Here is a 26,492-nt window from a genome sequence, read left to right as displayed (position 1 = left end):
TGTATTCATTTTACGAAGAGAACACCAACAAATCCCAAACGGCTACCACCTGTTTTAGAACAGTAATATCATTTTCTCTCTACTCCTGATTGCATGACTAACACAGAACGTGTCATCATCGTGCCATTCAAGCTTCCTCCTACCCGCGGTTATCATTCCTTACATTGTGCTCGGCGTGGCAATGCGTTTTGATAAATGTAGTTGCTCGATCGCCTTAATATCACGAGGTGATAGTCCACTGAGATTGACGTACTACCTTGAAGACGGAAGCTATGCAGATATCGTTCGAGTACTGTATCTCTTACAATCTACTTGACAATCTACTTCACTTATGGGAAGCTGGGTTTTGACAACGGCTGGCAATAGTGAATCTATAGCAGACGGTAATTAAATCGGGTCTGTAAGAATGTCCACAATGCATCATCAAACGGAAAGTTATTAGAACAATCACCTCGCAATAATGGACACATGACTGTTGGGAATCGAACCTCCGTTTCTGTGCATACCGGCTTGACAGGTGTTTCAATTAGCTCGCAATGGAGTGTTTAATTCGTTCTCATCAACGGCCGAATTCTGGCGTTTGAGCCTAAGTTATCTGTCCCACTCGAAGTTTGACTCTGGGAACATCCTCAGTTTGAATCCCAAAATCAGTAGAGTTCCGAGTGCAATGCCCTATATCCACTATAACCAAATCCCGTTCTAAATACGTTATACAGTACTGTAGTTTTATCGCCACACTACCTCGAGCCAGAATATTACACCACCCTAACTTAGCCAAGTTAGAATCCTCGCGCAGGACTTCGCTCTGCATTATTTAAACTCAAATAACAACGCCAACAACGAATCTGCGCTAAGCTACGTAATAAACAACACCACCACTAAAGACAAAGATCCCCCGTGTAGCCTCTATAGACTGTTGGGGCAAGTGCTGTTAGCGAGCACATATGAAGGCCGGCACGACGCATGATCGGGTGGGTGGCCAAAGCCACTCCCGGCCGCCTTTGTCTCCCCAGTTGCCATGTTTACACACGGCACCAGGTACTCATTTGAGTCTGAGTCGACCTAGAGGGACTGGTTTAGATAATCGCCACTGGTGTTGGTGGCCGTGAGCGGGAATCGAACTCGGGAGCCGGGTTCATAGCGCAGCGCGCTAACCGATATACACTACCCATGGTTAGTGTAGCTGACCGTGCTCTTGGTGGTGGTTAGTGTAGCGAACCACTACGCTAACCACCACCACCAAACTACTACCACCACCATCACGACGAGGCGAGTGGAGCAGGGCAAGCGATACGCACCTTGAACTCCTGCAGGAGTCCGTAGGTGGCTCCCCGATACTCGCACTCGCTGCGCGCCTCCTTGCACTCGGGGCAGCAGCCGTTGTGCTCCACGCGGGCGCAGCGCGACGCCGAGATGCGCGGACACTCGGGCTTGGGACACACGGGGCCGTCCACCGTGCAGCGGCACGGGCACGACGAGTGTCCCGGCGAGAACTCCTCGCCCAGCTTGTACACGTAGCCCGTCTCGTCCAGGCAGCCCTTGCCGCGGTAGTCCTCGAGCACGTAGTCCGGTGGCGCCGACAGCGTCGAGTCGGCGCCCGGCGGGGACGCGGCGGCCGGGTGAGACTCCGCGGGGGCCGAGCGAAGGGCCAGCGCGAGCAGCGGCCACCAGAGCGCACGCAGGCAGCGCGCGGGGGCCATGCTCCCCGTGTGCCTTGATCGACAGACAGCGCGCCTCCTCGTCCTCGCTGCTACATGGAGCCCGAGTGCTCCTCGCGGGGGCTCCTCCCCCGCAGCACCGTGGCAAACCCAACGCCTTCTCACCCCCCCCTCCTCCTCCTCCTCCAACCACCACCACCAACCACCCACCACACTCACGACGTACACGCCACACACACCAACGCACGCACGCGCGCGCGCGCGCGCACACACGCGGCTCACTGGCTCGCCTGCTGGCTGGATGCATTAATATAGACTGACCCGACTGGCTGGCAGGCTGGATGAAAGATTGGATGGAAGAATTGACGGATTAAACAAATGGATGGACGGGATCTTTGGGTCGTCTACTGGCCATTTGAATTAACATAGACTATTTGGCCAGGTCGTGCGATGGCTGGTTCACTGGATGGAAGAATGGATTAAATGATGGATAGACAGTTCTCTTCTTGCTCATCCACATGCTGGATGAATTATATGGTGAGCTGGCAGTCTGAATCGACGTATGGATGGGGCAACGGATTGATGGCTAACTCTTTGGCTCACTTGCTGGCCGAGCGGATTTATGGAATATCTGTACAAATAGCGAGGTGACTAGATGGACGAGTGGCTGGCTAGCTCAACTGCCCTGCCTGCTTGTTATATGAATAGAGACTAACCAGTCAGTCATATCGCTGGCTAGCTTAACATGACTGAGTGTATGTCGTCAACTCTCTGTATCAATTGCCAGCTTACCAGCCCCATCAAAATTGACTTGCACTCAGGCTGGCAGAGTCTGGGGTCTTATAATATTGTGGAGGCTGATGTATCAACCTTTCGGGCTGTTTGGCTCACTGTTTGCATGGTTGGTTACGGCTTTGCATGCGCTCACACATTACACGCGCAGCAATATAGACAGTTGTCAGGCTCATTCAAATTTTGCAAGATCCATTACTGGGAAGACATACCTACTCGGAGCTGAAGGCGGGAGTATCCTGTTTAGTATTCAATCCAACTTCAGCACGATGTGAGAGCAATCCCACAAACCCACCCGCTATGAGCACCTCTGACGTGCGTATGTTTGGGAACGGCAGAGGACGGGGGTATACGCGGAGCATTAATGTGCACGCGTTCAATCGCAGACTGGGAAAGGCCATTAGCAGAGAGATTGTATAAAAACAGCTACAAAGGGAGCAAGAATGGAGTATAAAATACGTAAATTGAGCAATACGTGTACAGTACATCTGCAGTGTATAATGGTGGCTGTGTTTCATAATTGTACTGTTGGAGGTGGGAGGAAACGTTGAATTTGATTTCAGCACATGAACGTGACTTTTATAATGTGGGTGTTTAAATGCTGCACTCTCTGCAGCCGTGGTCAAGATCCTTAAATATTGGTTAAAATATTTGTCCAGTCCATTTCGCCTCCGATTTTTAATTCACTTGATTTTTTGCTACAATTTTCTGCATGAATTGATCTCAACTGTCATTGAAAATGTCATTTATTTTCTAATCTAATTAATTTTCCATGTACTTCACCCGAGGTCAACATTTACAAAAACAAAAAAATTGTAATCACAGATGGGCACTACAAGCAGCCAGTGTGCCCTACAGCGTATACGGCCGTAGTTTAAACACTAGTAATATCCAACACTATTTATACCAAGATTGGCTTTAATGATTGGATAAATTGTTCGCATGCATTATCCAGAATGCCTAACAGTGTACAGTGTTTGATCGCTGTACATCTGCTCATAAACAGTGCCTCCTTTATGGCTGCAATTTTGTAACGCATGGGGAAGCGACAAGATATATGATGAATGTCCGGTGGTAAATCATTGCACTTGCCATTTGGCTTTTAACTACAGGAGATTCTTGGAGACGGGAGACAGAGCGCTGAGCAAGCTGCTCACACAGTTGAAACGGAATGCCTGCCTTTCAAGCATTTCCCCAAATTGCAAGAAAATAACAAGTTTGCCAGTTTGCACAACAACAGCATTCGGAAAAATAAATAAAAAAAAGTGTGCAGTGTGATATTTGTTTGCGGTCTGTGCTCTCTGTACCATGCACTCATTAAATCATGTTCAGTTGTCTCACTGTAGTGTTTTAGTTTGGTTTCAAATAAAACTTATACAAATCATAGGCTGTTAATATGTTTCTGTTTAACTCGTGCCCAAAGCAACGGTGACAATGAAAGTGATATATACAACTTAAATTGTAAGCAAGCTTGTGTGCTTTTTAAACCTGAACAGCCTCAACCCGAATTAAAATTAAGTATTGATTTAATATGTAACTGCAAGTCAATTACACGTTTAAGCATATCGAACGGCAAACCTCGACATATGTTTCTACACTTATCAATATACATTTTTACAATGCCTTTGCCACGTTTGTAATATGCTCACTTATGCCAATATCGTTTTTCCTGAAAAAATATAACAAAAGCCACATTGAATTACAGTGTGCGTCATTTTTTTGTTATTTTGGCATCGCATCTGACCTTTTTGTTGAGCTGTTATGTGAAATACATGCAGTGATTTTCCAAAGGCTCTTCTTGAAATGTCTCCTTTCTATGAGGTACATGATATCACCATAGCATCGAAGTCACCTTCTCACTGAATATGTTCGACATTTCAAATAGTATGTGACAGCATGTAACACATTTAAATAACCGAACACCAATATTTACTCATTAAAATAAATGTACACGTTTTAACACGGTTATATAATTATTTATTTGTATAGTTATCAAATAGAAGAGTAATATGATTTATATTATTAATATCGCTTTTTAATTATTGTGTACGTCCTTATACACAAGAAAATAGAGTATTTCAAAATGTTGTGCAAGAATCAACTGTATCGAAATACTTCATTTTGTAGAAGTCATACAACTATATGTAATATGTTTATGTACTATAAACATGTGCTCAGAGTGGATGAATGAACCGGCGACCTGAGTTTAATTTACACCCATAACTAATACCCACTCATATCTCATCTCTACTTCCTCCGATTTCCGACTTCTCCTCCATGCACCCTGACTGAGCTTCCTCCGCATTCTCTAATTATTTTTTTTCTTCCCTCAACCTCCTAGCTCCCCTCCATCTCTGCTCCACCTCATCTAAGCCTCTACAACCTTGGCTTATAACATTCCTTCAATCAGAGCGGCGACACCTACGTCAATATGAAAGGCTTTCAAAGTCTACTCCTTCAGCTCGGAACCTTTCCTCCTACCACTCCCTCCTAGAATTTGCCAAACAAGGCAATTTCTTGGCTCTCATCTATTCCCTTGCTCGCCACCCCCACCAACTCTTCTTTACTCTCCTCCAGCCTCCTACCCCAACCCATGATTCCTATCCTCTACGCCTTCAGCTCTCAACTACGCCTATGACTTCTCCACCAAGATTGACTCTGTTCGTTCGACCCTTCTATCCTCCTCTTCCCCTAGCTCACCTAAGCAGCCTCTCCCCTCTACGTCAAATCCATAATGACTGTGCTTTCACAATTTCCCCTGCAACTTCTATGACTGAACTCTATTCTATGATCTCGAAGGCCCATCCCACTTACTCTCCCCTCGATCCCATCCCTGCTTCCCTGTGACCCCGAATCTTTTCTTTACTTCTCCCCTACCTAGTGTTCCTATTCAATTCCTCCCTCTCCTTTGGTGTCTTGACCACAATCTATAAGTCGGCGATTATTATACTGCTACTCAAATAATCTTCTCTTGATACCTCTTCTCCTGCCAACCACAGTTCCATTTCCCTTCTCCCCTATTTCTCCAAACTGTTAGAACGCCTGGTATATTCCCGCCTTACCCACTACGTATCTTCCAACTCTCTCTACCCCCAAATTCAATCCGGTTTGTCCCTCTCATTCAACCAAACAACACGTATTTCTGTTCATAATCACCTGACTAACTCTGCTCATGCTGGGCTCTCTTATAGTTTTTATACTCCTCGACTTGTCCCCAGCTTTTGACACGGTTGACCATCCGACTCTTTTCTCTCCTCTCTATTCTCTCGCTATGTATGGCACACCACTTTCCTGGCTGAAGTCCTACCTCTCTCTGCATACCTCTGCGGTCTCATTCAATCATGCTACCTTCCCCCCGAGCGCCCTTCACTGTTGGTGTTCCCCAAGGGTCTATTCTTTGTCCCCTATTTGTTTATTTATATATCGCACTGCTTGCATCTCTTCCTCTCTTCGCTGAACTTTTCCCATCATTTCTTCGCAGATGACAGCCAAAGTTTATTCTCCTTTCATTAATTTTCCCTGATTTCGCCTCCTGCATCTCATCCTGCCTGATTTCTATCCAACCTTGGATGTCACGCCACTTTCTGTCCACCAAACCTTCCAAAACTCAAATAATATTTTCCCCTGCCACCCGTTCCCCTCCTCCCTGTCCCACCATTTCTTTCCCTCCTTTTTAAATTTACTCTATTTCTTCAGCCTACAACCTTGGTGTTATCTTTGACTCTTCCCTCACCTTTACCGATCACATTTCTGCCACTACCATATGCTTGCCGGTTTCATTTGTTCAACATTCGCAAAATCCGACCACTTATTTCCACCTCTGCTGCAAAACACCCCATCCATTCCCTTATCTATACTCATCTGGACGACTGCCACTCTCTTACGCTCGGTCTGCCCATTTACTATTTTGCCCCCCTTCAATATATCCAAAATATCTCTGCTCAGATCATATTCAACCTTACCTACAGGTTCCATACCTCGACCCTCCTCGTGCAACTGCACTGGCTACCTGTATACTACCGTTGCCTGTTCAAACTCCTCACCCTGGTCTACATATCCCTTCATGGTTTTGCCCCACCACATCTTGCCACGCTCGTATCTTTCGACGTGCCTTCTCACCTTCTACGTTCCCAATATTTGCTGTCTCTCTCTGTTCCTCATCCTCCTTGTGCTCAATACATGATTTTGCTCTTTTTTCTTCTTGCCCCCTTCACTGGAACATACCTTCCCTCCACATTAAACAGTTACATTCGCTCACCAGTTTCCACTCCGCACTCAAAACTCACTTATTTTCCCGAGCTCACCCCAAGTCCCCTTAATCTCCCCTTCATAACCGACACCGTTACTTTTGCCTCTTAATATTCTCATTATATGGCTTTCACTCATTCCCCACTCATTCAATCCATTAATCATCATCATTTACTGTCATCAATTTCGCTTTCACCGAATTCACGCATCGTCACATATTTGCCCATTACTTCCTCTCATCGAATTCATTCACCTTATCTCCACCATTACATTCATATGTGCTTTTGTTAATTCTGTGTACAGCACCATGGATAAGGCGCTATATGAATTATTTTAAGATAAATGGCAAGTAATATCTGAACCGGTCCTGGACACGAGCCTGCACAGACTAGTGTGGTGAAGTATGGTCAAACATCTCCCACAGCCGACATGACATGGCCAGGACCTTCATCCAGCAGTGGATTTACGAAGGACTTTAAAATATTGTTTTTGTTATTATTAGTTAAGAATGGTTGAACCTGCACGGTAATGGAAGAGTGGCCAGCATTCACAAAAAGGTTGTCATAGCCTGAAGGGCCACATAATGTGCAGCATTGGGCGGTGCAGCAAAACAAATTGCTCCATTTTACCCTTTGGTTCCCACGTCTTTGCTCCCCACGTTCAACAACCCACACGGTTCAGCGTTGTGATGGATGGTTACATAACCCCCACAATCGAGGAGTGGACTGACAAAGGGTTGCACATGTATATATATATATATATATATATATAATATAGTTTGTATGCATGCATACTGTATGTAATTCATATATGTATTTCGCGCAAAATATAAGGACAGCATATGAATATCAAACACAAACGCAAGTTCACACTCACAAAGAAAAACAGAAAGATCCCCCGCATAGCCTTAACAGTCTGTTGGAGAAAGTTTTGTTAGCGAGCACCAATGAAGGCCCAGCACGGCACACGATGGGTTGGGTGGCCAGCATCATCCTCGGCTGCCTTTGTCTCCCAAGTGGTGATGGTGACAAACTGCACATGCTTCTCATTTGAGGGCGAGTCAACACACACTTGTACACATCTAATGCTGCTTAGTTATCGTGTGAAGAATAACACAATAACCATAACCAAAAATTAACTTGTGTTTTCTGACAAGGTAAGTCCCATTGCGCTATATAGCTCTTTTTCAGAAGCGACCAGGCTACAAATAATAGCTCAACGAAGTGGCTTATCATGTAGACATTTATAGCAGCTAAATATTCTAAACGCATGTTTTTAAATGTGGAGGGAAAAACCGGAGGACCTGGAGAAAAATCCACGTTCACCATGGGGAGAACGTGCAAATTCCAAATATACAGACGTCAAGATTGAGATAAAATCCACGACCTCCAGTATAGCAAGTGAGGTAGTTAATACCTCACCACGGTGGCATCTAAGTAGTTGAAATATCGCTCAACATAAAATGACAGTTTATGAATAATTGACAAATGTAAATTGTTATAGAAACTCCAGCATGTACGGCAAAACGTGAATTGCCAGCAGCAATTTCTTGGGGCCTTATATGCTGAATGTGTTTGTTTTATTTGTTATCCTGTGGCAGATATTGAAACATGTAATGTCACACGTCTAACAAGATGAATTATGCTTTATGACGAGTTTTTCCCCAAATGTTATTTGTACACCACCTCAATTAAGATGTGAAATACAGGCAGAGGTGGGACAAAGTCATTGTTATGCAAGTCCAAGTCGAGTCTCAAGTCATCAAATTCATGACTCGAGTCTGACTCGAGTCCAAGTCACATGACTCGAGTCCACACCTCAGAGGTGGGACAAAGTCATTGTTATGCAAGTCCAAGTCGAGTCTCAAGTCATCAAATTCATGACTCGAGTCTGACTCGAGTCCTCATCAAATTCATGACTCGAGTCTGACTCGAGTCCAAGTCACATGACTCGAGTCCACACCTCTGAATACAGGCACCTGCACTTCAACCAAAAAACACACAGGTCGAACTCAGCGAATGTGGGCTTTATTTAAGAAGAAGAGACTGAGGGTCACGGTTGCACAAATGAGACAAGCTGGAGTGACGATCTACATGCACTGTCGTCCAAGGGAGGGAGATTGTTTGGTCAGATTTGATTAATGGCGATGTGGCTCTTCAGGCATCTCCAGAGGGCCAGGAACATTAAGAGCCCATTGTATGAGTGATCAAAGGTCCGCACGTCACAGAGCCCTCTCTGCAAATGCTTTCAATTTAATCACCCAACAGTTGATGGGTTCTTATTACTGCTGACAATATGTTTCTTTTCTTGTTTTCAACGTCCTTGTTGAGTGTTCTGCCTCAAAGGTCACATTATGTGAATACAACATTCTACATAATACGCATGTTATTTATGAGAATATAAAAATACAAAATAAGCATATTCACATTGTAATAAGTTGCATGATTGTTTTCTGTAAATCAGCATTGACACACCAAATATATTTATGTAAATATGCATACATTTTGGCAGAGAATACAAATGAAGAATAATGTATCAAAAATGGGTATGCAAAATATTAACTAGCTCTAAAATTTGCAATTTTATTTATGCATAACTCTGATTTAAAAAAGTGGGTTATCTTCAATTTCCTAAATGTGCCTTAGCGTTTTATGGATTTCATGATACAATCGATGAATTTAAAGGACAGGTCTGCACCCTAACATTACTTCTTCATGCCTTGCAAAACCCAAGGCCCTATCTGGATCCATATCCTCTGTTTATTTAGTAATCCTGTTACATTACGAACTATCTACAATTTATGAATCCCATAGTATTGTATATTCCGGATTTTTTGTTATGGTGGATTGTGGTGTAGTTGAGGCATGAGTTTAAAAAAAAGCTGTGGTATATGAATGGAAGTGCCATGCCAGCCGCAGTCACCCCTCTGGCATTCATGTCCAGTAACACCCATTAATGGGGTAAGAAGGAATAAATAGAGTTTAATTTTAGGGCATGGATTGTACTGTGGCATAGCAGCATGTGACATTCCAATAACATCCAGTGTGGGGCAGCCTCTCGGGTGATCACATTTCTCTGTCTCAAGAAAACATTAAATGTAATATGAAGTATACTTCGTACTTTCAGGGGACTTTTATCATCTCTCACGTTTATTATCAGCTGTATCAATTGAGCACTGAAGTGTACAACAGACATGTTCAATTAAAGAGTTTATTGTACTTGGAACATTATAAAATATAAAGTCTGTCTTTATATTAGGCCATGTGGCAGTTTTATACCCACAACAATAAAGGGCACATTAATTAATTAAACATACCACAAATAAATAGATGGAATAGATGTTTGTGTTCTGCCGTGAGTGATTTAAAAACAATGTCAATTGACATTTACAATATTTACAAATAGACTTGTTCTTATACTTGTAATATAATGGAGAGTGCTTTGAGAACAATATTTGTCTTCATTTTGGAGCTATAGCAGGTAGTACACGCAGGTAAATACAACCATATTTTTGAGGCACAATGGTATCATTCATGATAGATATGTAGTCGGTTCCACGGAGACTGGAGACGTTGTCTATAGAGGCAACAGGGTTTATTGCAACTCTTATCAGAAAGCTCCCCTTTACTCCCACTACCTGAGAAGGTATAGCCTCCGGGCTGACGTGCCCTATCACTGGGGCTACGGGCTCTGGATCCTCCGGCTAAGGGTGCCCGAGCGGAGGCTAACTTACCCGACCTAGCCAAGGTGCGGGTTTCGACCACTGGTCCATGCTCGGCCCCGGCCCTTAGAAGGACGTCGGGTTCGAAGTCCCAGGGTCCTAGCTCGGGAGGCTGTGCTGACCCGACTTAGACAAGGTGTGGGTCCGACCACTGGTCCGCGCTCGGCCCCGGCCCTTAAAAAGACGCCTGGGCTCCGGGACCCCGGGACCCTGGGGTCCCGGGGTCCGAGCCTAGCAGGCCTTCTGTCTTCGTCTTCAGAGCACTGCCCCGAGCCGTCCTGAGGTCCGTCTTTTATACCCCACCTCCAGGGGACTCTCCGCCCCCGGTACCGCCCCCATTCTGGAACCTTCCAGGGGGCTCTGGAAGAACCCCCCAAACCCTCACCTGGGGACGGGGGGGAACTCGGCCCCTCAACGGTCCGGCTCCCTCTGTCTCTCTCTAGCTCAGGGGGGGGGGCACCCCCTATAGGCCCGTACCCGCAACTACAGGTAAGTATACCCAGGGCGTTGTGTGCTATGTATTTCCGACGCTTCAGATACACCATGAAAGCAGTCCAACCTGGCTCTTCTAAAAGTTCTCGCATAAAATATTTAAGTCATCATTGAATGGCACTTTGAATTTATAATCTTTAATTTATGAATATGCACCGTCTACTCATAATATAAATAGTCTGCATATCAATTACCATGTACAATGAAATTCGAAAATAATCTCAATGGGACATGGCACACTGTAAATAAATAAATTTAAGTACTTGTGCCTAGTACAGCTTTTATTTTAAAACATAACATATTAAAGTCAACAGTGCCACAAAAAAAGATATAGACACACTAGATTTTATGTCGTGGATTTAAATTTTTATTTCATTTATATTTTCATTGTGACCAGACTGAGATCATGAACTCACAACACTTGAGAACCCAGTTTTACTATGGGTGGCTGAAATCGAATTTTATATCCAGCCTCTCAGCAGTGCCAGCTCATTTAGAACATATGTAATGCGAGCAAGGACAGGGTCACGTGAGTGTGGGCGGAGTCAGGGTCACGTGAGGAGAAGGAGGAGTCAGGGTCACGTGAGGGGGAGGATATAAGGGGAGAACCGGAAGGGGATCGGGAGTGGAGACAAGATAGAGAAGGGAGAGGCCACACGGAGTGCTGGCGAGGAGTGGCGCAATTGCCACGAGGCAGGAGTCATGGCACCGTCGGCCAGCGGTGTTCGTGGGGCAGCGGGGGTGTCTGCAGAGTGTGCGGGAGCACATGGAGCAGCAGGGTGACTGCTGGATGTGCAGAGTCACACGGAGCAGCAAGGGGGCTGCGGAGAGAGAGAGTGAGCGGGAGCGGAGGACTCAGACGACGTGCGGAGGCACGAGGCGGAGAAGGTGCGGGTCAGAGCGGAGACATCGCGAGGTGTGAGCAAGAACCCATTAAAGGACACGGAGAACAACATCGTCTGAGAGTCCTTTATTACACATCGACAAATCAAAAGCACCCATCAACTATTTATTAACATTTGGAAATGTCATGTTTTGTGAAACACAATGGAAAGTTTAACGGAGCATAAATCGATGATGTCACGTCTCACATTGCATCCATCACTTGTCTTCTGGGGCCACAGTGAATAGTTCCCATTAGTGCCCATTAGATAAGTGGCAGCTGAAGATTGAAACCACTTAATAATGGCAGTAAATAACTATTAAAATAAACTTAAAAAAACTAATGACAAACTAATCAAATGACAGTAAATTAGTATGCACCCCATGTAGCATGGTAACCTAACTGACAGGGTGTGCTGAGAGACCAGGATAGTGGAGGAAGGGCAGAAGGCTATATTCCTAATGGCAAAATGCTTAATGTAAAAAATGGAAACATAGATGGAGTGGAGTTAATGGAATGACTATGGAAATGAATGTACACATTTAACTAAAATGGAAGGAAATAAATTATATATACGACCGCAAAAAATTATATTTGTTGTCTCGGCCTCGCTATGCACTGCGGTGCACCACTATCTGAGTAGTTAACCTCGCATTCAATAAACCTTCAGAGCCAGGGTGAACATCCGACTCCAATGTATTTAATGAATAGAACGAGGTAAAACTAATGGAAAAGCACAGCGCAAAATACAGCATCTGTTAATACTTGCAATATCAATACAATAAATGAACATTGAAGCATCATAACATTTTTATATTCTTAGTTCTTTCAGTAAAGTAGCGTAGATTTGAAAACAAAATAAAAAATCTTTATTTGAAGCTTTCGTGACTGCAGAAATCCATACTCTTTGGTTCTCTCGGTAAAGTCACGTAGTTAGAAATAAAAGAAAATAAAACAAATCACGACGTTAAGATCGCAACACAAGCGGTCGTCATCAGGCAAAGGAGTCAGCCTCTAAAGGCAAACTGTTTATAAAGGTTTGGGGATGGGCGTAGCCCAAGTGTATCAACAGCACCAGGAGCATGGGCGGTGCACGAGTGCCAATGCAGCAACAATGCCAATGCAGCAACAATGCCAATGCAGCAACAATGCCAATGCAGCAACAATGCCAATGCAGCAACAATGCCAATGCAGCAGCAATGCCAATGCAGCAACAATGCTAATGTAGCAACAATGCCAATGCAGCAGCAATGCCAATGCAGCAACAATGCCAATGCAGCAGCAATGCCAATGCAGCAGCAATGCCAATGCAGCAACAATGCCAATGCAGCAGCAATGCCAATGCAGCAGCAATGCCAATGCAGCAACAATGCTAATGTAGCAACAATGCCAATGCAGCAGCAATGCCAATGTAGCAACAATGCCAATGCAGCAACAATGCCAATGCAGCAACAATGCCAATGCAGCAACAATGCCAATGCAGCAACAATGCCAATGCAGCAACAATGCCAATGCAGCAACAATGACAATGCAGCAGCAATGCCAATGCAGCAACAATGCCAATGCAGCAGCAATGCCAATGCAGCAACAATGCCAATGCAGAGGGCGAGAGAGCTGCCGTGGCAAGAGGTTATATAGGTAAGAAAAGGGGGGAGGAGCAAAGTGGGAGAGAGGGGGGGGTAGGGGTGTGGGGTAGGGGGGTGGGGGGACGCTGCGTGAGCGCGAGGGGGAGAGAGGACGTGAAGCTGGGGGGGAGGGGAAGTGGGAGGCTGGGGATGCGGGGGATGCGGGGGGAAATTAACTCGGGAAAAAACACGAGTACCTGGCAGATATTATGGAACAACCATAAACAGTTAAGGTTTTACCTGGTGAATAACATCCTTCCAATGATTGCTCAATTTGTATCCATCTTCTCGGTTGAAGTTATGTCTATGTTTAAATATCTGAATGGCTTCATGAACAAACCTTTGATAGTAGCCCAAAGGTTTGCAGAGTACCTTGGTCTCGGAAAAAACAATATCATGCGAGCCCACAGCATTATAGCAATGGTCAGCCACGGCAGAGGTGTTGGTCCTACCGTGTTTCAGATCTGCCTTATGTTCACGAACACGGTCCGAGACATGTCGCTGAGTTTCCCCAATGTAATTACTGCCGCAGACACAGCTTAGTTTGTAGACGCCGGGGTATTGCATGTCAGGGATCACATCCTTCACAGATGGGATCAGATCATGAATTGTATGTACTGTGTTAAATCGAACCTGGATCTTGTGTTTGTTAACGATTTTGGAAATATTTTTGGTGACCCCTGCTATGTATGGCAATGTGATGGTTTTGATTGGGTCCTCAGATGGTTCTTTCCTCACTGTTGGGGTGATAGCTTTTCGGATTGTGTAGTCTGAATATCCATTTGCCTTGAGAGTCTGGTGTACGTGTTTGAGTTCACTGGTCAGGTGTTCATGGTCGGAGATACATTGAGCTCTATGGTGTAGCGTTTTGATGAGGGAATTCTCCTTTGATGGATGGTGGTGGGAATCAGGTTTTAAGTAGGCGTCAGTATGTGTTACCTTCTTGTAGATAGAGTGGCTCATTCAGCCATCTGGTCTCTTTTTGATTACGACATCCAAGAACGGTAGCATGCCATCCTTTTCTACCTCCATGGTGAATTTGATTGCTGGGTGTATGGAATTGATGTGATTGAGGAATTGTTTCAGAGCCGGTCAGCCATTTGGCCAGATGAAAAACGTGGCATCCATGAATCTCTTCCACAAGGACGGGGGTAGAGTAGGATGCCTGGATGGCGTCTGTCTCAAATGTTTCCATTAAAATGTTGGCCACAACCAGAGATAAGGGAGAACTCATTGGGGTGCCTTCAGTTTGTAGAAGATTCCATACCAAGTGAAGTATGTTTTGGTGATGCAATGTCTCGCCAGGGCTGGTACATCAGCATTCAGTCCTTGTTGAACCAAATATTCAATTATTGCAATGGTATCGGGCACAGGAACAGACGCCTACCTAAAACCTGATTCCCACCACCATCCATCCAAGAAGAATTCCTTAATCAAAACGCTAAAACATGTAAAAACCTTGCTGCGACAGAGAAATGTGTGGTATTTTGTTTACAATTTGTAAATTACTTGGCTATTTTACCAACATCTTATAAAAAACAGGCTTCTATGTCTGAATATTCGAAGTGTGTGTGGAAGATAACATGACCAATTTGCCATGTCCCTAGTAAACATTGCGCTTGGCTGTTGCACTCACAATATATCTCAGTAAATGAGATGTGGCTTTTTGAATATTCTAGATTGTCACACTCAAAGTGAACCTGGTTCTGTGATTTCATACCTCTTCGTTCCTACCATTCACCCCATTGTTCCCTGCCCCCAACCTTCCCATTCTCATGAACCCCAGAGGATACTCAGCATACACCATCATAAATGAGTTATTTTGAAAGGTAATATACACACAACCATTAAGGGCTATAAGAGCCTATATGTAATAGTCTCCCAATATATATTGGGTATTGTTTGTTTGAAGCCTTTAGCTCATATTTTACACTCCTATACTGTATATGCAAAGAAAATTATAACACAACTGAAGCATAAAGCATGTGGCCTGTCAAAGAGCCATATACCTTACGTGACACGACAGGTAATAATGTTATGAATCATCACAGGCTAAGTATTATATCTAACAAGGCAAGCAAAAGTCTCTCAATTTTATCTGAGGTATCTTACTTTTTACAATCCAAGCATTAGACCATAGCTTTTACATAGGTTGAGTGAGGTCAGGAAAGGGAAACAAACATAAAATAAATTCAGGTGGCACAGCAATCTCAATGCCATTTAATTCCTGCCTTTTCAGATGGTTTTAAATTAAAGAAATATTAAATTTTTACAAATAAAATTTCTGTTAGAATATGGATATTTTATTATGAGTTTGAATATCTGAGTTTAATACTTAGTGATCTAGGCATGCACATTATGTCCCCTGCTAAACGCAACCCCTGCTGCAAGCGCCTTTCTATTTAAAAATTGAATCCTAGAAACGTTTTTTAAATATTACAGTTAAACTCACGAAAAGGTAATACATATTCTCCCAAAAATATAAATCTCCTTTAACGATGTGGCGTAATTTTTATGTTCAAAGCAATATTTGAGCAAAGCCACGTAGTTATTTGATCGAAATTCTTGCAGGTAGGTCTGCACTGACTCTGTCTGCGGCTAAGTCAATATCAGGATCCGGAGGTGTCCTAACTCCTGCCGTGCTTGACACCACCCATACACATACAATCACAGATATCCCCGTGATTAAACTGGGTTCTCAAGTGTAGTGAGTTGATTGTGTTAACCCTGCTACCAATGACTGCATAACAAACTTGCCATCGTATTAACTTTGGGTTTGGGCTTCATTTGGCTAAAGTTTTCGCTTCCTTGATGAGCAAAATATCTGACTGTTACGTGATGTGCATTTCACATAACAGAGGAGAAGTCCCACCCCATAGTGTGAATAAGAGGTCACTTGAAGTAATCTCAGAAGTATGTCGAGTCCGTGATATCAGCTTCTCTGGGCTTTTTTCTCACTTGGCGTGATGCACCGCACTGCGATAGTTCATACAATTTCTGGAGAGAGAAAGGTAGACAGAGAATACCATATCCTTATTTTAAGATAACCTAATTTTGGCGAAACACAATCAAAACTCCAAGATACCAAATGCCGATGGCGTTCATTGAATGGAATCAAACCAGGGTCGCTGAACTTAATACAGTGCTACTTACACACAAACACACAGACACGCCAAAAGAGTGCAAACAGCCAGCATTGATGGTGATATGCCATGGGTAATTTGATAATATGCTTATAACCATTCAATGCCCCCAGTAATTTGGAGAATTGTTATGATTTATCGTTGCGATATGATAAACAAATAAAACATTTTCTGTATAATTTTACAATCTCGTTTGTAAGGTTTCCCATTTTTTGTCTCAGCTTTGTCGACTCCATTATACTAAATGTATATAATGAGCATTTTATTTGTATTCATTTTATAGAATTTGTTCTTTACATAGAACTAAATTAATGTTTCTTGAGTGTCGGGACCGATTTTAATTGACGATTCTATGCATCATCACATGGCATTTTAGTAACACGTGGACCACCATTTCCTCCCTAGCATTTGATGTTCTTGCACAACTCATCGAAGAAAAATGTCAACTGCAACTGTGGTAAAGTGACCCCTACCTTGTTGAGTATCTTGCACCAGTGCTCAACATAGTACAATTGGACCATGAGCCTTTCTATGGGGATGCGTGGCACTTCTTTGCACGTGAGAATCACACTTCAGATGTCCAGGAATTGTGTTGATGTCGCCACCGGCGCTGTTGTGGTGTACATTAAAGACCTGTTTCCACAGGGACTTTAGGAGCAATGAGTCTCACCCACCGAGCAAAGAAATATTTTAAAAAAACACCGGACTACCTGCCGACCTATAACGCACCCCTGATTAGCATGGTTGGTTACGTACGGCACGAAAGGAGTTCACCATACATACATACACAACACAAATCATCTAAAATACACCTCGTCATATCTATTCCTATTTCCCTGGAGTTTCCGCAATGCCAGATATTCAAATCCATAGTATGCCTTTACAGTCTAGAATCACACCAGCAGCTCCAAGTTGGTGTTTCGTTGCAGCTGTACATTTTGCAAAGGGGATTTTCTCTGACACATTGAAAGAGATGTCACAGACATCACAGACAATCAGAATGGCTCACATTTGCAGATGTAACATATGCAGAAGGATGCAACAGAAGAAGAGATGGCAATATGATAACGTATTGCATGGTATGTGCACTGTCATATACAGCTGATAAGTGGATGTGTTTTACATGTATTCATGCTATCACCTGCTTCAGACCATATTCATAATGAAAGTGGTGACTATGGCTGTCAGCCTTCATCCTTCTTCATCCTTTCTGAAAACATAATGACCAGTTTGAGATATAATGTCTCACAAGGACAGGCAAACATGGTCTGTAAGCATGTTCTCCATCAACGTGGCATGTTGTGGCAGAGGCTGGTTTACATGCACATTTATCCATGAGAATTATGTTTAAACACCACACAAGTAGAAATATTGATTCAGTATACAATTTTCTAAATCTGAATTCATGTATTGGGTTAGACCGAGAGATGGCTTGGAAATATGTGTGTATTTGACCGCACTGACAGCATTTCTCCACCAAAAGATTAGTAACCGAGCAGATGCTGCATATGTGCCACGTAACATAGCCAACACAATAACTCAAAGCAATCGAGGTATGTTGCTCCCCAAGCCATTAACGTGCGACGCGTACACAATGAGTGTGCACAATCATGCTTGCAAGGCCATACACCTCCCGCTTGCTCTTGCATCGACGGAAAACGAGAAACAGGCTAAGGTACAGTGCTTGTTTAACTGAGACCTTGACTTGATGTAAAAAACTCCCAATAATCACCTGCTGATAACATTACAGCATTTCATATGAGGCTATTACTAATGCTTCACCTATCATATTGGAGAAATTTAAAGACACACTTTCTAGGGTAATATAGCTCTGCCTCCCCATATACTGCTGATGGGCAGCTATATTCCATGTATTATGTTGCTACCATTGCTCCTAGAGCATTCGCTGGTCAATACCCATCCCTTTTAGGAGGTGTAGTTATCGAGCCAAATGTGAATGGGAATTTCAATGGATGATAAACTCAGCGTGCTCCCGATTCGCCTAGAATATGCATTGGGTGTTTAAGCCCTCACTTTGTGAAGAGTGCATATGTAACTGTCCTTACATACTAATTTTTACACATCTAGCTACGCGTTTAACATAAGCCCACAGGCATTAAAAAATAATTTGCATACAAGCGATAATAGAGCTGTGATAACAGAGCTGCCAATGGTGCATTTATGGTAATGTCTTTATGACTCCATATGGAACGAGACGTAAAATATTGTATATTTAACAAGGTAACATTACACATGTGGGTTGACGAAATACATTCTTCACATGCATTTATACAAATCTGTATTTGTTCAAGTATGAACAGGACATGTTAAACAATGTATGTAAGCATGCTACGTGTGAGTCAATTGCACTGACTTTGCATGGTAATGACAGAAGTCCAGCAAGGGACAAGCTCTTACTGTTAAGGTCACAGGTTTTGTTTAAATGTGGCTTGAATACCACGTGTAAACCTTGTTGAACCATCTGACATTCTTAAAAGTTCCATTGACAGTGAATACAAAAAAAACATGTATTGTCTTTGTTTCAGACAAAGCGTGTGACGGAAAAAATGCTATCTTCAATTTATAAAGCAGGCATAAGACGTGATAGTGTCTGCTATGGTTTTATGAACAGCCTGCTGTCATGTGACTAAATGATGTATGGTATGGTTCTGGTTTCGTGGAAAAAAAAAAACAGTTTGTGAAACAGTGACAGTTTATTTCAGGGCAAAATGGATGCATTCACTTGTTATCAAGTTTAAATGGTATGATGGGTTACAATCTGAAAGTGGCTATCTTATACTATTTTATCATTTTCACAACAGAAGACCTTTTCTGGGAAAAGGATTAATGAAAAAGTGGGTTTATGTTTGACCTTGTAAATAGTTTTTTTTACTCAATTGTTTTTAAAATTCAAGACTGGACACACTTCATAGCCAATATTGAATTTAGATTGTAAAACAAAATGAAGTTCCATTACACATAGCTCTGACTTTCATTATAGTAGTTGTATTTAGTTGACTTTACAGACATGCTATGCCCTCGTAATAGAATATGATGCATCAGTAGACACATTAATATTAGTACACAATTTCCCCTAGCAGGAACCAATTACAGATTTTAACTACCCTCTTTAAACTTTGATATATACGGATGTCCCCCTGATGTCCATAAGCATGGCACAAATATAGGCACATTTAATAAACGGGGAAGTGCCCAAGTGAGGACCATAACTGTACCATGTTGGCTCCCGGCCCTCTTTTAAATGTGTAATAAAGCTCGTTGAGGCGACTTCTGGAATCCGTATTTTTATTCAACTTATATTACAGTTTACTTCACGCTGCTGATAGGCAGCGTGAGAGGGACAGATATAGAGAGAGATACGCACTGCCACGTGGCAACTCGGAACCCCGCTCCCACGTGGCCCCCTTCCTCTGTTCGTTCCCGTTCTGACCACGTGTCGTTCGTCTCCACCCCTATTTAATACCCGGGTCACGTGGTACGTTTCCGCCAATCCTCGTTAGCCTGCATGGAATCTTCCAGGCTCCCTCGTCAGCTCCCGGGACCACGCCCCTGACTCAACTACCCATTGGCTGTGGTCAAAGCCAGCAGAATCAATCCTTATAGCTGTCACCTTTCCATCACGTCAGGGCCATGCCCCTAGGCTCCCCCCCATTGGCTGTAAACCAGGACCGGCAGAGCCAATCACCATGACGAGTGGTGATACGTCAGTGAGCCGGATATATCCTCATATTACAAATGTATGAACTGAGAAACAAGGTTCATGCATGCAATAAAATTTCGATTGTGTCCTTTAAATTCACCATATATGCACAGCTATACATTTATATGAATGTGGGTATTGTTTACAGCACACTGGAGCACATTTTCCCATTTTTACAGAGGGCAGCAACTATATACTGTATATACAACAACCGCCCACTAAGTGGCGGTGACGTCACCACGACGCTTGTGCCAGGCTATGTGCACCTTGAGGCCACGTGAAGTGTCGAACGCCCGCTGGCAGGAGGTCACGGGGCAGACCCAAATGCCACACGTTGACTGACTGAGACGACTGGCTGATGCACCACCTGTGCCCCCTACTCGCTAACTTGATGTGCTTTAGCCATCCGGCGCTCCGCTCGTTGTTGTGAGCGTCACTCCTCTGCCCTCCGTTGTTGTTGGAGGGCGACTGCCTCCAACTGCCCAGCAGCGTCTTTCACGAGCCTCCTCCACAGAGGCCGATCTTGACACTGCTGGTACCATGGTACCAGTCATTGGCAAGTCCACTCAGCTCCACATCCTCCTGTACCACATCACTCCATCTCTTCTCTAGCCCGTGCCACGCCCGTTTATCCCCCTCGATCCAGCCGAACAAAAGCTGTTTAGGCATGCGGTATAAACATATACGAGAAAATTCCAAGGCAATTTCACGGTGGAAATCCGACCCAAACACTAGGGAGACCTCACATAGATACACAAACGGAGATTCCACACACAGAGGTGCAATATCATCAACTGTCATTCACCGCTAAGTTGTGGTGATGTCACGACAGTGCATGTGTAGTAAGTTCGAGGAGACGATGTCGAAGTTGAGGCACACTCTGTTTATTAACCCAGGGACAGGCACAATAGTTGAAGGGGTATCGGCCCCTTTCACCCGTACTATGGGAAACCCACCCTAGTACTAAGCCCTCTGGTCCTGTTCCCCAGTCCTCCTCTACTGGGCTACGGGAGGCTGCCTGATCTGGCCCTGGCAAGCACAGATCTCGGCACCAGCTAACCAGCCTTGCCCTGATAAGGGCAGCGGTCTGGAAGCTTTTGGGCCGCGCCGCTGGCTTACCCGGTTCGGCCCTTATAAGGACGGCGAGACCGGGGAGTCCCAGGGCCTAATCTCCGAGTCTTGGATCTTCACTGGTCAGCTTCGTGTCGAACTGCCTCGAGCTCTTTGGGTCTCCACCTTTTATAGGGATCACCTCCGAGGGCTGGGGGCGTGGGCAATAACGGATGCGGACGTCGGTGTGACCACCCGTGTATGTGAGTGCCGACACCCCTGTGTTTGTTGTCCGCCGTTTCTCCCGTAATAATCCCTACACATGCGCCAAAGCTGGGTCCTCTGTGAGGTCACGTGAAGTGTCGAAGTTTTGTTGGCAAGAGGTCATGGGACAAGCCCATGTATTGTGGTTAATTGAGAGAGATGAATGGCAGACGTGCCACTTGCGCAATATACTGTGCCAACTTGTGTTTTATGCACCTCGTTGAGATTAGTGCTCCTTCACCCCCTGTTTTTGCTGGAGAGCAGCTGGCTCCAACTTCCGAGTAGTAGCCTTCATGCGTTTCTTCCAGAATGACCGATTTTGATACCGCTGGAACCAGTCGTCAACAATTAATTTCAGCTACTAGTCCCCCCTGTACCGCATCAGCCCGTCCCTCTCGTCTGTGCGGTGATCCCGCCCCCCCGTCCATACCGCTATCTCGCCTAACAGAAACCCAGCAAAATGTTCTCTCATGGGACTACACTAATTGTAAAAACAACCAGAGCATCACTATCTCCCGTGTGCTCAACAGGGTTCCTGGGAAGAATTATTCAACATCGACTTTCCAGGCAGCATGCTGAGAAGCGATATGGGTCCCAATGTGGTTTCGAGGAGAGGCAGTCCTGCACAGATATCATATTCGCTGTCCGTCTGCAACAGCAGAGGTGTAAGGAATTTCAACTGGGCCTTCATCTCATGTTTATTGACCTAGTCAAAGCTTAGGATATCATCAAGTCAGGGCTTTGAGTTCTTCTCTGTGTGTTTCAGGGTCCCTGATCCTCTGCTCACAATCAATATGAACTTCATGATGGTGGGGTAGGCCTGGGTGCAGCTGCATTGACAGCCATTTCCTGTTCACTTTGGGATGCCTTCTCGCCTCTATACTATTTAATAATCTTTAAATTTTACCACACAGAGACATGCACACATATACACCCATTCACACATAAATGCACAAACATATCTACAAAAACATATGCACAAAAACACAGAGATGCAGACACACACAGACAGGCAAAAACGTACTCATCTTGGACACAATATATACTATAATACATCTATGATGTATACACCTGCACCTATCCTTGTGCTGCCACACAGACAAACGACTATTATACACACGTATATATATAAATCTAGCTATACCAATACACCTATACTGCACTGCTGATATATATATATATAATACAGTACTGTATATTATATACTTATATACAGTATATAATATTTCCTGGCACTTTCACACAGGTGATCAGTTACCATAAACTCATACACTTATACACAGCTACAATACAGCGCATGTGTTCAGCACTGTGGAGCTCATGTTAGACAATCTCAAAACTCTGCTGACAATGGATGCTGTAAGTTTCATCTCCTCTAACCACCCACGTTGATCTACGTAAACGGCTCTGTTCTCGTTGTTTACTATACAGTTATTACATTACCAAGGAAACGCATGGACGGCGTGAGAGCTGTATGTGATGATTGGCATTCGTATCAAGATCGTTACTTGTCAAAAATAACACATGCCAAGCAACACGTAGTTATCTATATATAAAGACATTAATATGTATGTCTCAAAAAGCTCTAGGGTATTACTCGACAAGGCAGAACGCTGAAATTTGGTACATAGGTAGCTTTTAGGACACAAACAACAGGGAAGATTTTTCGTTTTAACGCCCCCAAATCTCAAGTTTAAGTGCCCCCCATCAACATGCTTGTGCATGTCATTCAGAAACTGTTCAAAATATAGCATTGCGTTTTTTTTTTGTGAAAGAGCGTTAAACAGAAAATTAAATTAAAGCGAGAACAATTGTTCTATCTTTCATTATTTTTGAGATATTTCGGATTAAAGCGGGTTTTAACGAAAAATATACGCATTTCATGAAGTTCAATCGGAATAACGGTTAAAGATAGGAGCTTCAACTCATAGAGTATTACGTTTATACATTTTTTTCTTTCTAATAAAAAAAACTGAATCTCTAAATTGAACGGTTTCCGATGGGTACGTCTTTAACTATAAGTTGAATCAAGTCGCCAACAATTTTTTTTAGCGGAATTTTTTTTTTAGTAGTTGTTAGTGTCTGATCGCAAATAAAAATTGCAAAAAGTCATATCAGGTTAATTATATTTATTTAAAAAATGTGCCTGGTGAAGACAAGTTTTATGATCTAGTGGGTTATTAAGAAGAACATGTTCATTAACATTGATTACACAGTGGGACAAATTTAATATTGTCGTGGGTACATGTATCACCGACACTAAAAACTAAACGACCGTATTTTTATTTTACCAGGTCAGGCCCACGGCACTATAATGTACAGTTCTTACTTTTTGGTTCTTTCGGTAAAGTCACATAGAAAGAAAAAATAAAATAAATAATAGATCACGACGTTTCGATTGCAACACAAAGCAACCGTCATCAGGTGCAAGCTCGGAGAGAGACACATATACAGAGAGAGACACACACACAGACACGGAGAGAGACACACACACAGAGACAAACACAGTGAGAGAGACAAACAACACAGAGAGAGAGACACACACAAAGAGACACACATAGAGGAGAGACACAGAGAGACACACACGCAGAGAGAGACACACACAGAGACACACAGAGAAACAACGCCTCTGTGACGAGGTATCATATAGAGATCGACAGAATGGGGGAGAGCAAGGGGGGGCAGAGAAATTAGCATGTCAATGAGAGACAAGGGGGGGATTGGATCTGCAGCAGGGGCACGTAGAGCTAAGGGGGAGGGCGGATTGGATCTGCGGGCAGGGGAGAGAAATTGGAAGTCAGAGAAATCAAACCTAGTAAACTTAGAAATTTAATGAAATGCAACACAGAGAGTCGGTTAACACAATAGTTCACACTTTACCTGGTTGATCATGTTCTTCCAAAGATTGCTAAATTTGAAGTTAAGTATGAGTTGTGTTGAAATCCTCCCCGTAGAGAACTGTTGATGTGTTTCTCTCCGTATCTGTGTTTGCCTCTCTCTCTCTGTGTGTCTCTCTCCGAGCTTGCACCTGATGACGGTTGTTTGTGTTGCAATCGAAACGTCGTGATTTATTATTTATTTTCTTTTTTCTTTCTACGTGACTTTACCGAAAGAACCAAAGAGTAGTTCCTACAGTCACGAAAGCTTCAAATCAAGATTGTACAGTTCTTCTTAAGAAGCATACTAGCCACAAATTAGCTCAACGCAGTGGCTTATCATGTGGCAATTTAAAGCAGCAACATACTCTAAGCGCATGTTTCTACATTTGGAGGGAAACACCGGAGGACCTGGAGAAAAATCCACACGAACAGGGGGATAACATGCAAACTTCAAATATACAGGCGTCAGGTTTGGGATAGAACCCACGTGCCCCTGTATACTAGGTGAGGACGTTAACATCTCGCCACCGCAGCACCCTATGATTTTAGAGCATAGCATTGCTAGACCAGGGAAGTATACATCAGTGCTGTGTAAAACCATAATAAACTTGCATCTAATAATGAAAATGTAAAACAGTAAACCATGTTAATATATCACCCTAGAGTGTCATTTATTAACTACAATAGCCAGCTTGAGCCATCAAATATCCACTCGCACGCTTCTGTTTAATGTCGGTATTTTTGCACGTGCATGTTGCTTCTGAAATTGACTCTTTATGTCACATGTTTATAACTGAATACTGTACGAGGCACATAGGTTGTATTAATCAACTGCTGGATGATGGCTTCCCAAGCCACCACCATCTATTATCCTGTAATTGTGCGATTGTACATATATAGTGTTCATAACAATTTGTGTTCGTGAAACAACTCCATATAGCAACACTAAATAGTGCGAGTGTCTGGTTGTTGTCAACAGGCATTTTAAAAAGGCACTGAATAAATATGTTGGGTATGAATAATTGAAGAGGCTTGCGTATTAAAACTGCAGTCTCTCCATTCAGCCGCACTGCTGCCAATTGTCTTTCTGCTGAACCAAAAATCTAAAAGCATCATATGACATCGATGATTGGTGAATCAATGGAATCATATTGGGCAAAAAATCTGACTCACAGACATTATGATAATAGGTTTTTCCCCTTTTTCTGGCAACAAAACAGGTGTTAAGATGTTAGAACACCAAACTGAAACCTTTTACAAGGAATCATGTCTGCATTAACCACGATGCTTGTGATCAGAATGAAAAAAAAAACATACACTGATAATATTTGCATTGTCCTTGAAACTGATTGGTCCACACCAGAGACAGCTTTCTTTGCCAGAGGACGCCTTTTGACGCCTTTTGGCGTCCTCTGGCTAAGGAGGTCCCATGATATAGATGCTCACCCCGAGCTCTCATTACTCTGATAGTGCATTGTCTTTGGGCTGCACGCCTTTTGGCGTCCTCTAGTCGAACACCGTTTGAGACAGAGAAAGCTGTCTCTGGTGTGGACCAATCAGTTTCAAGGACAATGCAAATATTATCAGAGTATGTTTTTTTGTTTGCATTCTGATCACAAGTATTGTGGTTAATGCAGACATAATTCCTTGTAAAAGGTTTCAGTTTGGTGTTTTAACATCTTAACACCTGTTTTGTTGCCAGAATAATGGGGAAAAACCTGTTATCATATTTTGGTACTGGCAAAGGAGGTCCCATGACACAGACATTAGTTTTGTTTCCCTGAGCTGCCAACATATTCTCAGAGCTGCAGCTGCTGTTTGCAGTGGTCTTAACTGCATAATGTCACATAATACCAATATTATTATAATGGAGGCTACATGACAGTAGTTTTGTTATGCAATTCGACACTGCCCTTAATAAGAGGCTGACGTAGTCCCTAGTTTTGTATTTGTAGGAATCTCTAAGTAAATTATGTGTTTCGGAATATGTGCTCTAATGGGGGATTTGTTGTTATT

General features: G+C 43.4%; 1 protein-coding gene across 2 annotated transcripts in view; it reads right to left on the bottom strand.

Moving 5' to 3' along the window:
• Positions 1 to 1,813, bottom strand: part of LOC133345366 (von Willebrand factor C domain-containing protein 2-like) — a 45,727-nt gene extending 43,914 nt beyond the window's left edge. For both annotated transcript variants that reach the window (XM_061556061.1, XM_061556060.1), the window contains exon 1: positions 1,299 to 1,813. In XM_061556061.1, the coding sequence (XP_061412045.1) occupies positions 1,299 to 1,700 (402 nt within the window). In that variant the 5' untranslated portion in view covers positions 1,701 to 1,813. The remainder of the gene's footprint in view (positions 1 to 1,298) is intronic.
• Between the last annotated feature and the right edge of the window lie 24,679 nt (positions 1,814 to 26,492).

The sequence above is a fragment of the Lethenteron reissneri genome, chromosome 21, assembly GCF_015708825.2.
Source record: "Lethenteron reissneri isolate LAM-NWPU_2019-01 chromosome 21, ASM1570882v1, whole genome shotgun sequence".
Classification (NCBI taxonomy): Eukaryota; Metazoa; Chordata; class Hyperoartia; order Petromyzontiformes; family Petromyzontidae; genus Lethenteron; species Lethenteron reissneri.
This window is presented reverse-complemented; position numbering and strand designations above follow the sequence as displayed.